This window comes from Syngnathoides biaculeatus, chromosome 17, assembly GCF_019802595.1.
Source record: "Syngnathoides biaculeatus isolate LvHL_M chromosome 17, ASM1980259v1, whole genome shotgun sequence".
Lineage (NCBI taxonomy): Eukaryota > Metazoa > Chordata > Actinopteri > Syngnathiformes > Syngnathidae > Syngnathoides > Syngnathoides biaculeatus.
The window spans coordinates 10,187,016-10,199,243 of NC_084656.1; the positions used below are offsets into that span (position 1 = coordinate 10,187,016).

At 40.9% G+C, this 12,228-nt stretch overlaps 1 protein-coding gene across 7 annotated transcripts in view; it reads left to right on the top strand.

Moving 5' to 3' along the window:
• The window catches only part of sema4d (sema domain, immunoglobulin domain (Ig), transmembrane domain (TM) and short cytoplasmic domain, (semaphorin) 4D), a 58,825-nt gene that overhangs the window by 14,159 nt on the left and 32,438 nt on the right, over positions 1 to 12,228 (top strand). For all 7 annotated transcript variants that reach the window (XM_061800821.1, XM_061800822.1, XM_061800825.1 and 4 more), the window contains one exon: positions 5,871 to 5,985. In XM_061800821.1, coding sequence (XP_061656805.1) covers positions 5,948 to 5,985 — 38 coding nt within the window. In that variant the 5' untranslated portion in view covers positions 5,871 to 5,947. The remainder of the gene's footprint in view (positions 1 to 5,870; positions 5,986 to 12,228) is intronic.

A 12,228-nucleotide genomic window follows, 5' to 3' on the forward strand; every position in this document is an offset into this window, starting at 1 on the left:
ATAACATCTGTTGTATTGCAATTCGCGTGCCATTGTGTTTTATTTCGAATAGCGACCAGATCTTCTCCGCCGCAACAGCTGCGTGCCTCAATTGACACATGGAGAACATGCTTCCGTTCCGGGTCCCAACCTGGTTCAACACTTCTGTTTCCGGTCCGAGCGGGCCGATTAACAGTGGCAGAGCTCAAAGAACAACATAATTTTTCAAATTAATTCACATATGAAACAAGGAGTTCTACCTATGGGTCTATCGTGGCAGTTAACGCTTACCCACCAAGTCTACTCTGATAAAGACATAGTCATAGGTTTCTGCTCGACACAGTCAGATATTTACATATGCGTATTGTATATTGCAGGTCAAAGCAGGTTTAATATATATATATATATATATATATATATATATATATGAGTGAAAATAAGTATTTGAACATCCTGCAATTTTGCAAGTTCTCCCACTTTAAATCATGGAGGGGTCTGAAATTTTCATCTTAGGTCCATGTAAACCTTGAGAGACAATTTTAAAAACAAATAATCCATAAATCACAATGTACGATTTATTTATTTATTTTAAGGAATTTCTTTGTATGTTACTGTGATGCAACTCAACATGTGAGAATCAGTGTTATTTGGTACAGTAGCCTTTGGTTGCAACTACTGTGGTCAAATGTTTCCTGTAGTTTTTCACAAGGTTTGCACACATTGCAGCAGGGATTTTTGGCCCATTCCTCCGCACAAATCTCTAGATCAGCCAAGTTTCTGGGCTGTCAGTGAGAAACACAGTTTGTGCTCCCTCCAAAGATTTTCCATTTGATTCAGGTCTGGAGACTCACTAGGCTACTCCAGAACCTTGATCTGCTTCTTATGGACCCACTCCTTAGTTATCCCTGCTGTGTGCTTCAGTTCAGTGTCATGTTGGAAGACCCTGCCAAAACCTTTCTTCAATCCTCTAACGGAGGGAAGGAGGCTGTTCTCCAAAATCTTGCCGTACACGGCCCCGGTTATCTGCTCTTTAATACAGCGCAGTCATCCTGTCATCACTTCTAGGCCACACATTTAAAACCATCAAATGAAAAAACATAATGTCCTGCTTGTTCCCTAACTAGAAACTGGCCAAACAGTTAGATGGCTTGCACCTGCACTGTCCTTTGAGTGCTCAAGCAGAAAAGAAAGCGACCCCCGTCACAATAGACACTCCCATATGCCCCCTCCCCCGTCCCCCACTTGCTTCCTCCTCCTCGAGTCGATTGTGTGCATCGAGGTTTTCCAGAGACGAGACCACTCTTGCACAGTAGCAGATGAGCGTCGTCCCTCCCTGCCCTTTTTATATGGCAGATGATGGAGAGTGGTGTCTGCGGAGGTGGCAGATCAAGATTGTTTCATTTCCATCCTCTGTCATGCACCAATGTTTACGAGCAGAAAAAATTCTCCATCTGCAGAGTCTTCCCCTCCACTTCTCCTGGTAAGACTGCCGTGGTGTTACAGAAATCATATTTGGTGTTCTGGAGACTCGATTCTGTGCTGTTTTAACTCCCCCCTGTGAGTTAAATAATTCAGTATTGTGGTGGATTGCACTTTCTGGGAATATGTAGGACTTTTTATTGTGTAGGATGGCTACCCTCATCAGTGCCTGATGGATGGTTCGATGTGATAAGATCGCAGCTTCTGGATAGTCATTTTAAAAATAACAACCTGGGAAGGATAGTTGTTATTGTCTGTGTACTCTACATTATTAAATGTTCTGTACTGCTAATCCTGTGTCACAGCAGGTTGATGCACTAGGATGCTAGTAGCACTAAAGGCAGTCGTGTGAACCAGGGACAAGCACGATTCCTTGATTGAAAACTTAATCGAGTCAATTCTATCTCCGCACCGTTGTTGTATTGAACATAGTAATGCAAGAGTTTTTTTTTTTTTTTTACAATTGGATGGTCAAATTTTTTTTAGCTGACATCTTTTTGGTCTTCATACCACAAACTCATTGAGTGAATCAACAGCACTGTCATTCATTCAATTTAGCCTCAATTGCTACAAGATGCGATTAACACCTTACACACAATTGACTTAATTCTTTGCAATTAGTTAATCAACAGCTATTTTTTAAAAACCTTTTACTTTTAAAAAAAATCAAAACCTACACTTTTTTCAGTGTGACATTTTTCTCAGACTATTGCTATCTTTTGTAAGTAAAATATAATTTTTTTTCTTATTCAGACCACAAACTCATTGCTGGACCAATCCTTAGCGATTATTTACATGATCATTCTGCCTGTTCCTTTTCTTTTGGGATATGCTTACATCACATTGTAGCATTCATGATCTCCATTGCGGGTGTCTGGGACCCAGATTTATGGCTATAAGTTGGTTGTATTGAAATTCATGTGGTAATTTTTTTTATCATAAACATGTCCTCACAGGGTCAACGGTCCCCTCCATTTTATATTTTTTGTAAATAACCTTGTAACTTATGGGGGATAGCTGCAGTAGGTGAAGTATTTAGTATCAGAGATACTATTAATGACCATATTTGGCTTCGTGTGGTGCTGTTTTCTAAACTTGTGCACTTAAGGTGCGCTGTCCATTTTTTACTAGTCATGTTTATGATTATGACTTTTGCATGGAAATGTTCTTGACACAACTTTGAAAATAAGAAAATATAGACAAATTTGGACAACGTTCTGGAAGATAATTTTTATAGGATGTCAGCACTGCATGCAGGTTTTGTTTTTTTTTTTTTTCTCAATAAAAAGTATCAAAAATCCGTTTTCTGTTTACTTGTGTTGTCTTTGATATTTAAATTTGATGATGGGAAAGTGTGACAAATATGCAAATACAGTCAATAAATCAGGAACAGGGTAAACACTTTCAGACAACTGTATGTCACTGGCATAAAGCTCCGCCTACCACTCTGTTCCCGAGCCAGTGGTGTGAACATAAACTTGTGCTGTCACAAAGTGGTACTCAACACGGATACAAACGGATATAAAACGGGTCAAACAATAGCTGTTAGAGGACACTCATATGGGAAAACCAAGGTGTTTTTTTCTTTTTTTTTATTATATTAAGTCTAAGTCAGACAGTTGCTCTATGGAGGTCTAAATAGCCTAAATACAGGACCGTAAAGGTTCACATTTTTGGCCACCTTCACATGACCTTTTAAACACCACCTTAAAACCCATTGTCGGTTGTTTTTGTATTGGTTTGAGTTGTTCTTTTCTGCTGAGCCTGCAATATGCTAGCTATAACACACTGGTGTGCTCTGACCTTTTTAACAACAAAGAAAAACATGGTTAATGTACTGTGTGTCTTAGTGTAAGAAGTGGATTTTTTTCTGGAGGTAACTATCATTTTCCCCATAAAAACATCAGGGTGAGGGACCAGAGGATTTGGATCAAAAGCTATTACCTCTGATAGACACAGCTAATAAAAGTCATTGAATGCCAGGTTAAAGAGCTGTTCTTTGTACAGGAAAGCATCAGCATCAAATGCAAGGGAACATGAGAGCAGACGCGAAATGTCCAATTCTTGCATGATTTAGACACAAATACAGAGACTGCCTGGTGTAAGGGCTGATGGTCTTGGGTGGGGTCCATCATACTGTTTGTCCAGTCATCACCATTATTTACCAGAAAAAACAGTTTTGGTTTGGGTAATCTGTTTTGGATTATGTATTCACAGTCCATTAAACAGAATGTTGTAAAACATGTCCCCCCCCCAAAAAAAAAAAAATAAAAAAATCTACTTTTTAATGTCGAGGGCTTGAAAAATTGAAAAATGCTTAAACTTCTTACAGAGAACTAAGTCCCTTTTTGGCGGGTAAAATTTGTGTTAGTACAGCCCACAAACATAAAATTGTTTTAATCTAGGAATCCAATGAGGCTATTTTAATCCCTTAAAAGCAGATAAAATCAAGAGCTAATGCCTGATTATCCTGTCAGGTACAGGATGCATCACATTAAAATATTTTCTTCCAATAACCTCATAAATCCACTTTATGACAATTTGTAAAATAATGAGATTGTTTTCTCTTCCATGTACTGTGAAGTATATGCATAAACAAGCAGTGATAAGGGGTTTTATAATGAATAGTGTAATGCCATTGGGCACCAGAACGTTGCATTATACATGCACTGTATAGGCAGGGCCATACATATTGGTACATTGACGCAATTGTGATCCTTTCGGCTCTTCACACCACCACAATTGATTTTAAATTGAATAAACAACATGTTTAACTGCTGACTTTCATTTTTAATTTTAGGGTATTCACATGAGCTGTGTAGGAATTTCAACAGTTTGTATATGTCCCTCACATTTCCCCACATCCCTCACCTAGCTACTGGTTAAGATGGGGTGCTCACCCCTCACAATGCAGCTGCAGCTGTTACAAGACACACCTTGTGCATGCGGGATGGTGTAAAGTCAGTTGCATGACCGCAGATACTCAACTCTGGGAATTATTTTCTTGGTGCGGGGCCCTCACTCACTGTGATAAATAACTCACACCTATGTAAAATTCCTGGGTATCTCCTCACTTGCACCGTTTTGATAGATGTTTAGAATTTACATAGGCACTCCCACCACTCTTCAGCTGTTTAGCTGGGGGCAATCCCTCTGTCCTACATGCTTCCGCTGCTGTCCTTGTCCTGTTGTCTTGTTCCATAAGGTGCAGCACTCGTGCCTTCATTATACTAAGAGTATAATTATTTCCCTTCCTCACCATAAGGTGTCTTGTCATTTGTCTTCTCTTCCCATCTCTCCCTTTAGCGATTGGCTAGAGACTACTCCAGGGTGTACCCTGCCACTTGTACAAAGATAGCTGGGGTAGGCTCCAGCATGCTTACGACCCTTTAAAGCTTCTGTCCAACCGAAATTCTCCATAAATATCCATTAAAAATGCAAAGAACCACAGTGGCATCTTAAAAGCTCCACTGTGTTAGAGTAAAATTTTTCCGGCGTGAAAGGGATACAGATTTTTCTTTCTCCTTGACCTAGCAGCCAAACAGGTATGAATCAATTAATTAGGGACCTGTGTGTCTATGTATGTATTCACATAGATGCATGTGTGTGTGTGTGTGTGTGTGTGTGTGTGTGTGTGTGTGTGTGTATATGTATATATATGTATATATATATATATGTATATGTGTGTGTGTGTGTGTAATACAGTCTGTACTGCACTTTACGCCAATTTGATGGGTAATATCGGGATCGGCCCATCATGATCATTTTATGCTGATCAATCAGCTTTATTGTTATAGTTCGCTGATCCGATCAATGACATCATTGATCGAAAGACTTGCTCTGTGTTACCATGGTGCCCAGTTTATTTGAATACAAAAGCGAGTTTATTTTTAGCCTTCTCACGTGCTTTTTGACGTGTAAATATCTGACTGCATAAGTTAAAAAAAAAAAAACAGTTGGCCAGATCTGACTACAAGACAAATTTGCTCTTTCACACTTGCATGATGTCAGACTATTCAGAATATTTTTAATTGCAACTGAATAAAACAGACAGCAATCTTGGTGACATCATTACATTTTTTTTTTCCTATTTGGTCAGTATTTGCCTCTTGCGTTCTTTGATAGCAGTCATACTGTTTGCTCTCTATCTCAAGGATTACTTCTCTGTTTGGCTAGCTGGCTGGCTTTTTTGGGGCTTGGGGGTTGCTTTGGTCTCTATGGTAACCGTATCCCACAGAACTAGTTTTGGGGAGAGCAGGTCTTGTTAGGGCAATTGTGAGCCACTGAAGTATGTCTGCTAAGTTTGATTGTCATTTTATGTACTGTTTCTGATGAATTGCAGTGGATGGAATTTGTTTGGAATTTTATTGCCGGTAATTTTTTTCTGCTTTTATTTTTTTTCTACTTGGCAGATTGGCGTTTTGAGAGTTCCAGGCTTCATCTTCAACCTGTTTTAACCGTGCAAGAGGGGAAGTGAACAGACTTTTTAATGAACCACTACACGCTAGCTGACGCCATGACTGATAAGTAAGTGATGTGTATTTGTCGTCACGCAAGTGTCTTGTTGTACTCTGCCTGACCTTTTTATACACTCTGAAAGTAAGGCGTCCATCCAGTGAAAAATGAATCTCAAGGGGCAATCTTGTTTGGATAGTCAAATTTGAGATTGACCCAGCATCACTGTTGAACATTCCAGGGAGTCCTCGGTCTATGACTGAGATCCGTTCCTATAGTAGCGACTTCACTTGAATTTCGACTTAAGTCGCATTCCACCATTAAAGTCAGAAATTTACATCAAAATATTTTATTTAAAAAACAAATACATTGAAATAAACAAGATGATGTACTGAGCGTTACTGCTGAGAGGTGGATGGGGAAGAAGAAAGGGAGGCTATGCTTAGCTATTGGGAAGGAACTTGGTCCTCAGTCCTCTCCATCTCAACAAGTATTAAAGATCATTGTGATCATTGTATCCGACATAGGAACGGAACCCTTCGCATGCGCTAAATTATGTGCTTATTTTTAATAACTGTCACCACAGTTGACAGACTGAAGCCTTGGAGGTGTTGGTGTCTCTCCTTTCTCCAATCTTTTTATGATCCTGAGCTTCATTTCCATGGTAATGGATTTTCTTTTGGCTACAGAAGCATTGCTAAAAGACACAGCTTTCTTCTTTGGGGCAATAATGTTTCAAAAGGAGGGCGATAAATGCGAAGATACTCCCAGCGCACAAACCTGGACAAGCATTTGTCCGACAAAATGGGGGATGGGTGATGGGTGTTGTAAAGTCAAAACATCTTAGGTCGAGACTGTCTTAACCCGAGTACTCCCTGTATATGAAGTGCTTCTGGAAACCAACTTTCTCACTCTGTACATTTTGATAAACTCTGAAATATAGTGGTGGTGTTTTAAGAAGAATGTGAAAACAAAATCCATCAATCCATTTTCTGAGCCGGTTATCCTTACAAAATTCATGGGAGTGCTGCAGTATATATAAGCTATCATCGGACAGGAGGTGGGGTTCACCTTGAACTGGTTGCCAGCAAATTGCAGGGCACATATAATACAACCACCCGCACTCACATTCACACCTATGGGGAATTTAGAGTCATCTATTATCATCTGTTAACCTAGAATGCATGTTTTTTTGGGGTATGGGAGGAAACCAAATTCAGGCAGGTACGGGGAGAACTTGCAAACTCCCCCCGGGTGGGGCTGGGATTTGAATCTCGGTCCCCAGAACTGCGAGGCGTATACTCTAACCAGTTGTCCAACGGGAAAACAAAATCAACATGGCAAAAACATGTTGTTCCTCAACAACATACTAGGTTGCCCTTTTGCAACTGTTTTTCGCAGCATGAGAATCTACATCTTACTCTCTCGTGCTTATTTTTTTCCCCCTTATGACCAAAACCTGTGCATTCCCATCTAGTTCCTATGGTTTAGTTTCCCTCCCCCAACTGGAATAATGCCTGGTGACAGCAGTGTCAGGGATGGAGTGCAGATATGTATATATATATATGTTAGGGAGTGGACTGCAGATAGGATATTGTGAAAAGGTAGGGGTGGGGGAGGTGGGTTGACCTTTCCTGGAATGACGACAGGGTTGTAGGGAATCGCCTTCCACTGCAAAGTCATGTGCTTTGTTTTTTATGAGTCAAGATCCTCCATGTTTTTTTTTTATATATATATTTGTGACAATCCAGCGATGCAACTACAGTAGACCCTAGGAATGTAATCCATTAAACAACCTTTGATTTTGTGCAAGATTCTGATAAATGTTCCCCATGAGAATCGTCAACCAAATTAGTTTGAGTTGAACTTAGGAGTTCTGATCTTACACTTATCTGTTTTCATTTGAAAGTAAAGTGATCAGTAAAAAGAAAAAAATACCCATTTTTTGGTTTAATTGGAAATTGTCACTGCTGAAACCATATTGATTGCAGCAGATGTCTTGTTTGGAGCTGTAGTTGGTTAAAGATGCTCAACAACTGGTTGGTGTTTGGAACCTAAACAATGGAGACAATTAAGTTTTCAATAAGATCGGAACATGCTTCACCACAATAACCTGCCTTCAACAAATCAGATCGAGAGCCTTTACACGAGTGTTATAAAAATGAAAAATAATAGATGATATGCATATATAATTGTATTTATATATTTTTGTATATATTTGATGTCTCTTTATTAGGTTTGCGCAATAATTTGGGTTGGAAATGCCCTTCATGCTGTTTGAAACCTTTCTAGTTTATCTTTTACATCTGTGCAGATTTGCCAGTAAAAATAGTCTCCAGCACACCCGCGACCCTTGTATGGATAAGTGGCTTGGAAAATGTAATTTTTAATTTTTTTTTTTTATTGGAAAGGCTTCCAAAGGATTTTAATTGGGTCTAAGAATCAAGAAAACAAAAACGAATCAATCAGAAATGAGCTTTAATCGCCAAGTATGTAAAAACACGAGGAATTTTTCTCCGGCAGTCGGTGCTGCCCTGGTATAACATTCAGAACAGAGAACAAGGAACAACATAGCAACAAGAACAAAGAACAAGAGGCATTTCTGTTTGTAGGAACTATTCCTTATAAGACGTGCAAGATATAAAATCTATATAGATAAGTGTGTTAACGTCCCACATTGTTAAGCTCGTGCAGAGTGCCTTTACCGTTTCGCGGTTCTCGTGATAGACCAGTGCAATGTAAATTGTGCAAAGGGAGCAGTTTCGTGACGAATTGTGCGGTCTACAAAATATAAAAAAAAATGTATGTGTGTGTGTATATGTGTATATATATATATATATATATATATATATATATATACACACACACACACACACACAGTCACTGTGACTTGATAGGTGTGTGCGCGCGCGCGCCATTGCACTCGCAAATCTGCACAGTCGAGCATGAAAAATCACGTGCATAAAATTTGTTACAAGTAGAAAGAGATATGAAAAGACGGCGCCTTTCTTTGTGTAGTCTTGATATTAATTTACGTGTTTATATCATAAACGTTGATAACAAAACTCATCCTAAACAATCAGTATTTGCCCGGAAATAGGAAATGCAAGCTAACCATACTGAGCATGTCCGGAAGTTATGCCAAAAGCACATGTTCCGAGCTTCTTCACGTACTGCGAGCGCATTTACGTCAAAAGTCATCAACATCATGAGCCATGTCAAAGGAAATACAGTTACACTGAAAACATTTCTGGGATATAACTTAGGTAATGTTTCAGTATCCAATTATAATAAGTATGAGGTTCTTATTGACTTTGACTTGTTCTAAGTTCTAACGTTAGACTATCGACTATATATAGATTTGAAATTTAATGTCCATTGACCGCTTTTAAAATGTCTGTCTCGGTCTGTGCAGTATCAATAAATTATGATTATAGTATTAGGTAACAACTGCATACACGGGTATAACAACTCAGTAAGTTATTTTATGGTCTTGAGATTCTATCCCTAATCACGCCTGCTCGGCGGCACGATGGGTCAGCTGGGAAAGCTCATAGTTCTGAGGACCCGGATTCGATCCCGGCCCCACCTGTGTGGTGTTTGCATGTTTCCTCCCACATCCCAAAAACATGTAACATTAATTGAAGACTAAATTGCCCCTAGGTGTGATTATAAGTGCGGCCGTTTGTCTCTACATACAGTATGTGCCCTGCGATTGGCTGGCAACCAGTTCAGGGTGTACCCCGACTCCTGCCTGTTGGCAGCTGGGACAGGCTCCAGCACTCCGCGTGACTCTTGTGAGGATAAGCGGCAAAGAAAATGGATTGATACTGATTACTCATAGTCATTGGACCTGCAGGATGTGAGTGAGCATCTTAACATGGCTGCTACTTTTGACTTTCATTTATCTGTAGCACTTTCCTGACGGAAGGAGCTGGAAGAGCTGGTGGCCAGGATGTGGAGGATCCAAAAGGATCCTGCCTGCTTTGGACCTTGTTGCGTTGCATGTAAATCCTCAATAGTGGGTAGCGTGGTTCCGACAATCCGTTCAACGGTTTTGATTGTCCGTTGGAGTCTGAGTTTGTCCTCTTTTGTGGGGGGCCTCAAACTAGACTGTGATGGAGGTACGCAGTACTGATTGAATAACAACTGTGTAGAACTGTCTCAGTTGCTCTTGTGACAGGCTGTGCTTCCTCTGAAGCTACAAGTACATCCTTTGCTGGGCTTTTTTGAGGATGGAGTTGATATTCGTTCCCCACTTCAGGTCCTCTGAGACTGTAATTCCCAAGAACTTGACGGTCTCTACGGTTGATACAAGACAGTTGGACAGCGTCAGGCACAGCTGTGGTGAAGGATACCTCCTGAAGTCCACAATCATCTCCACAGTCTTTAGAGTGTTCAACGCCAGGCTGCGTTGACCACACTGAAGCTCTAGTCTCTCCACTTCCTGTCAACACACAGGCTTGTTGCCCTCTTTGATGGGGCTGATGACCGTGGTGCCATCTGCGAACTTCAGGAGTTTGACAGTCGGATGGGACGAGGTGCAGTCGTTTGTGTAAAACAAGAAGAGCAGAGGGGAGAGGACACCACCTTGGAGTGCCCCGTTGCTGATGGCGTGCGTGGATGAGGTGGTGTGCCCCAGCCTCACCTGCTGTGTCCTGCCCGTCAGGAAGTTGTGGATGGCAGGCGAGACACTGAGCTGGAGAAGTTTGGAGGAGAGGACTTCATGAATGAATGTTAAACACAGACCTAAGTCCACGAAGAGGATCCTCGCATAGGTGCCCTCGCTGTCAAGATGTTCAAGGATGAAGTTCAGACCTATGTAAACGCCATCACCCGCAGACCTGTTAGCTTGATAGGCAAACTGCAGTGGGTCTAGTTGGGGACCTGTGACTCTCTTGAGGTGGTCCAGCAAAAGGCGTTCAAAGGACTTCATGACCACAGATGTCAAGGCAACAGGCCTGTAGTCATTAAGACCTGAAGAGTGCTGCTTTTTTGGAGACTGGTATAATGGTGGAACCTTTGAAGCAGGTTGGTACTTCACACAAGACCTCTTAAGGAGCTTTGTGAAGACAGGAGCAAATTGGTCTGCACAGATTTGGAGGCAGGATGGGGACACAAGGTCTGGGCCCAGCGCTTTGTTGATTTTTTTTTTTTTTTTTTTTTTTTTTTTTTTTTTTTTTTTGTTGTTTGAAGCTCTAATGTCGCTTTCAGGGATGTTAAACGGTGGAGTGGAAGGTGGTGCAGTTTGGTGGGTGCGTGGGGTGGAAGTGTCTGTTTCAAATCTGCAATAAAAGCTATTTAGGTCGTTGGCTAGCCCGCTCTTGTTTTCTACCGGGGGAGAACATTGCTTGTAGTTAATGAGTAATTGTAATCCATGCCAAACCGATTTGGAGTCGAGATGTTTTTCCAATTTAACTGGATAGTCACTCTTTGCAATGTTAATTTCTTTAGTCACCTAGTTTCTTGTGCAATTGTAGAGGGCCTTGTCCCTACTGTGATATGCAATCTCTTTAGCCTGGCAGAGTTGCACAAGTCTCACTGAAAACCACAGTTTGTTATTATTGAATGTGCGAAAAGTTTTTGTTGGTACACACACCTCCTCACAGAAACTGACATACGCGGTAACAATATCCATGAATTCATCTTGGCTGCAGTCTCAACATGCCTGATTAAAATGGAGTGGACTCTTTACTGGTACTTAACTGGAAGCATCATTGTCCCTTGTGGTAAGTCTGTGTCAAACTGGTGTGACCTTGGGTCATCTACACCAGACTTTGAGTGGTAACCATTTTATTAATTAGTTTGGAGTCTGAAGAGTCCTCATTCAACTCCACGCCTGTGACATCCCTGCTTCCTTTCAGTGCCCTCGTTGGACCTCTGTCTCTTCAAAGGGCTGGCACCCAATCCATGATATAGACATTCAAAGGCATGGCATTCCCTGAATCACACAGGAAAAACCTCTGCATCAGCTGTCAGCGGGTTTTGTGGGAGCGGAGCGAGTAACAATCTTATCGCTTCCTAACCATGTCAAAGGGGTTATAGCCTTTGACCTAAAACTCCTCAATCTTGCACCAATGTCATCATCTCGCTCATCTCAATCGAAGCTGTCAGAGGAGGCACAGATGTGATATATGGTTTGTTTGTGCTCGCTTGCATCTGTGTTTGGCTTCTTTGTTTGGGGATTAACAATGGAGTGAAGTCTGGAGTGCACACTGAAGTACTGTGTAGGATAGCTTGTGACCGAGCCAACCTTGAATCAATATAGAATTCTGTTACTGGTATCTTATTTACCCAAATTGAATTCAGGATACG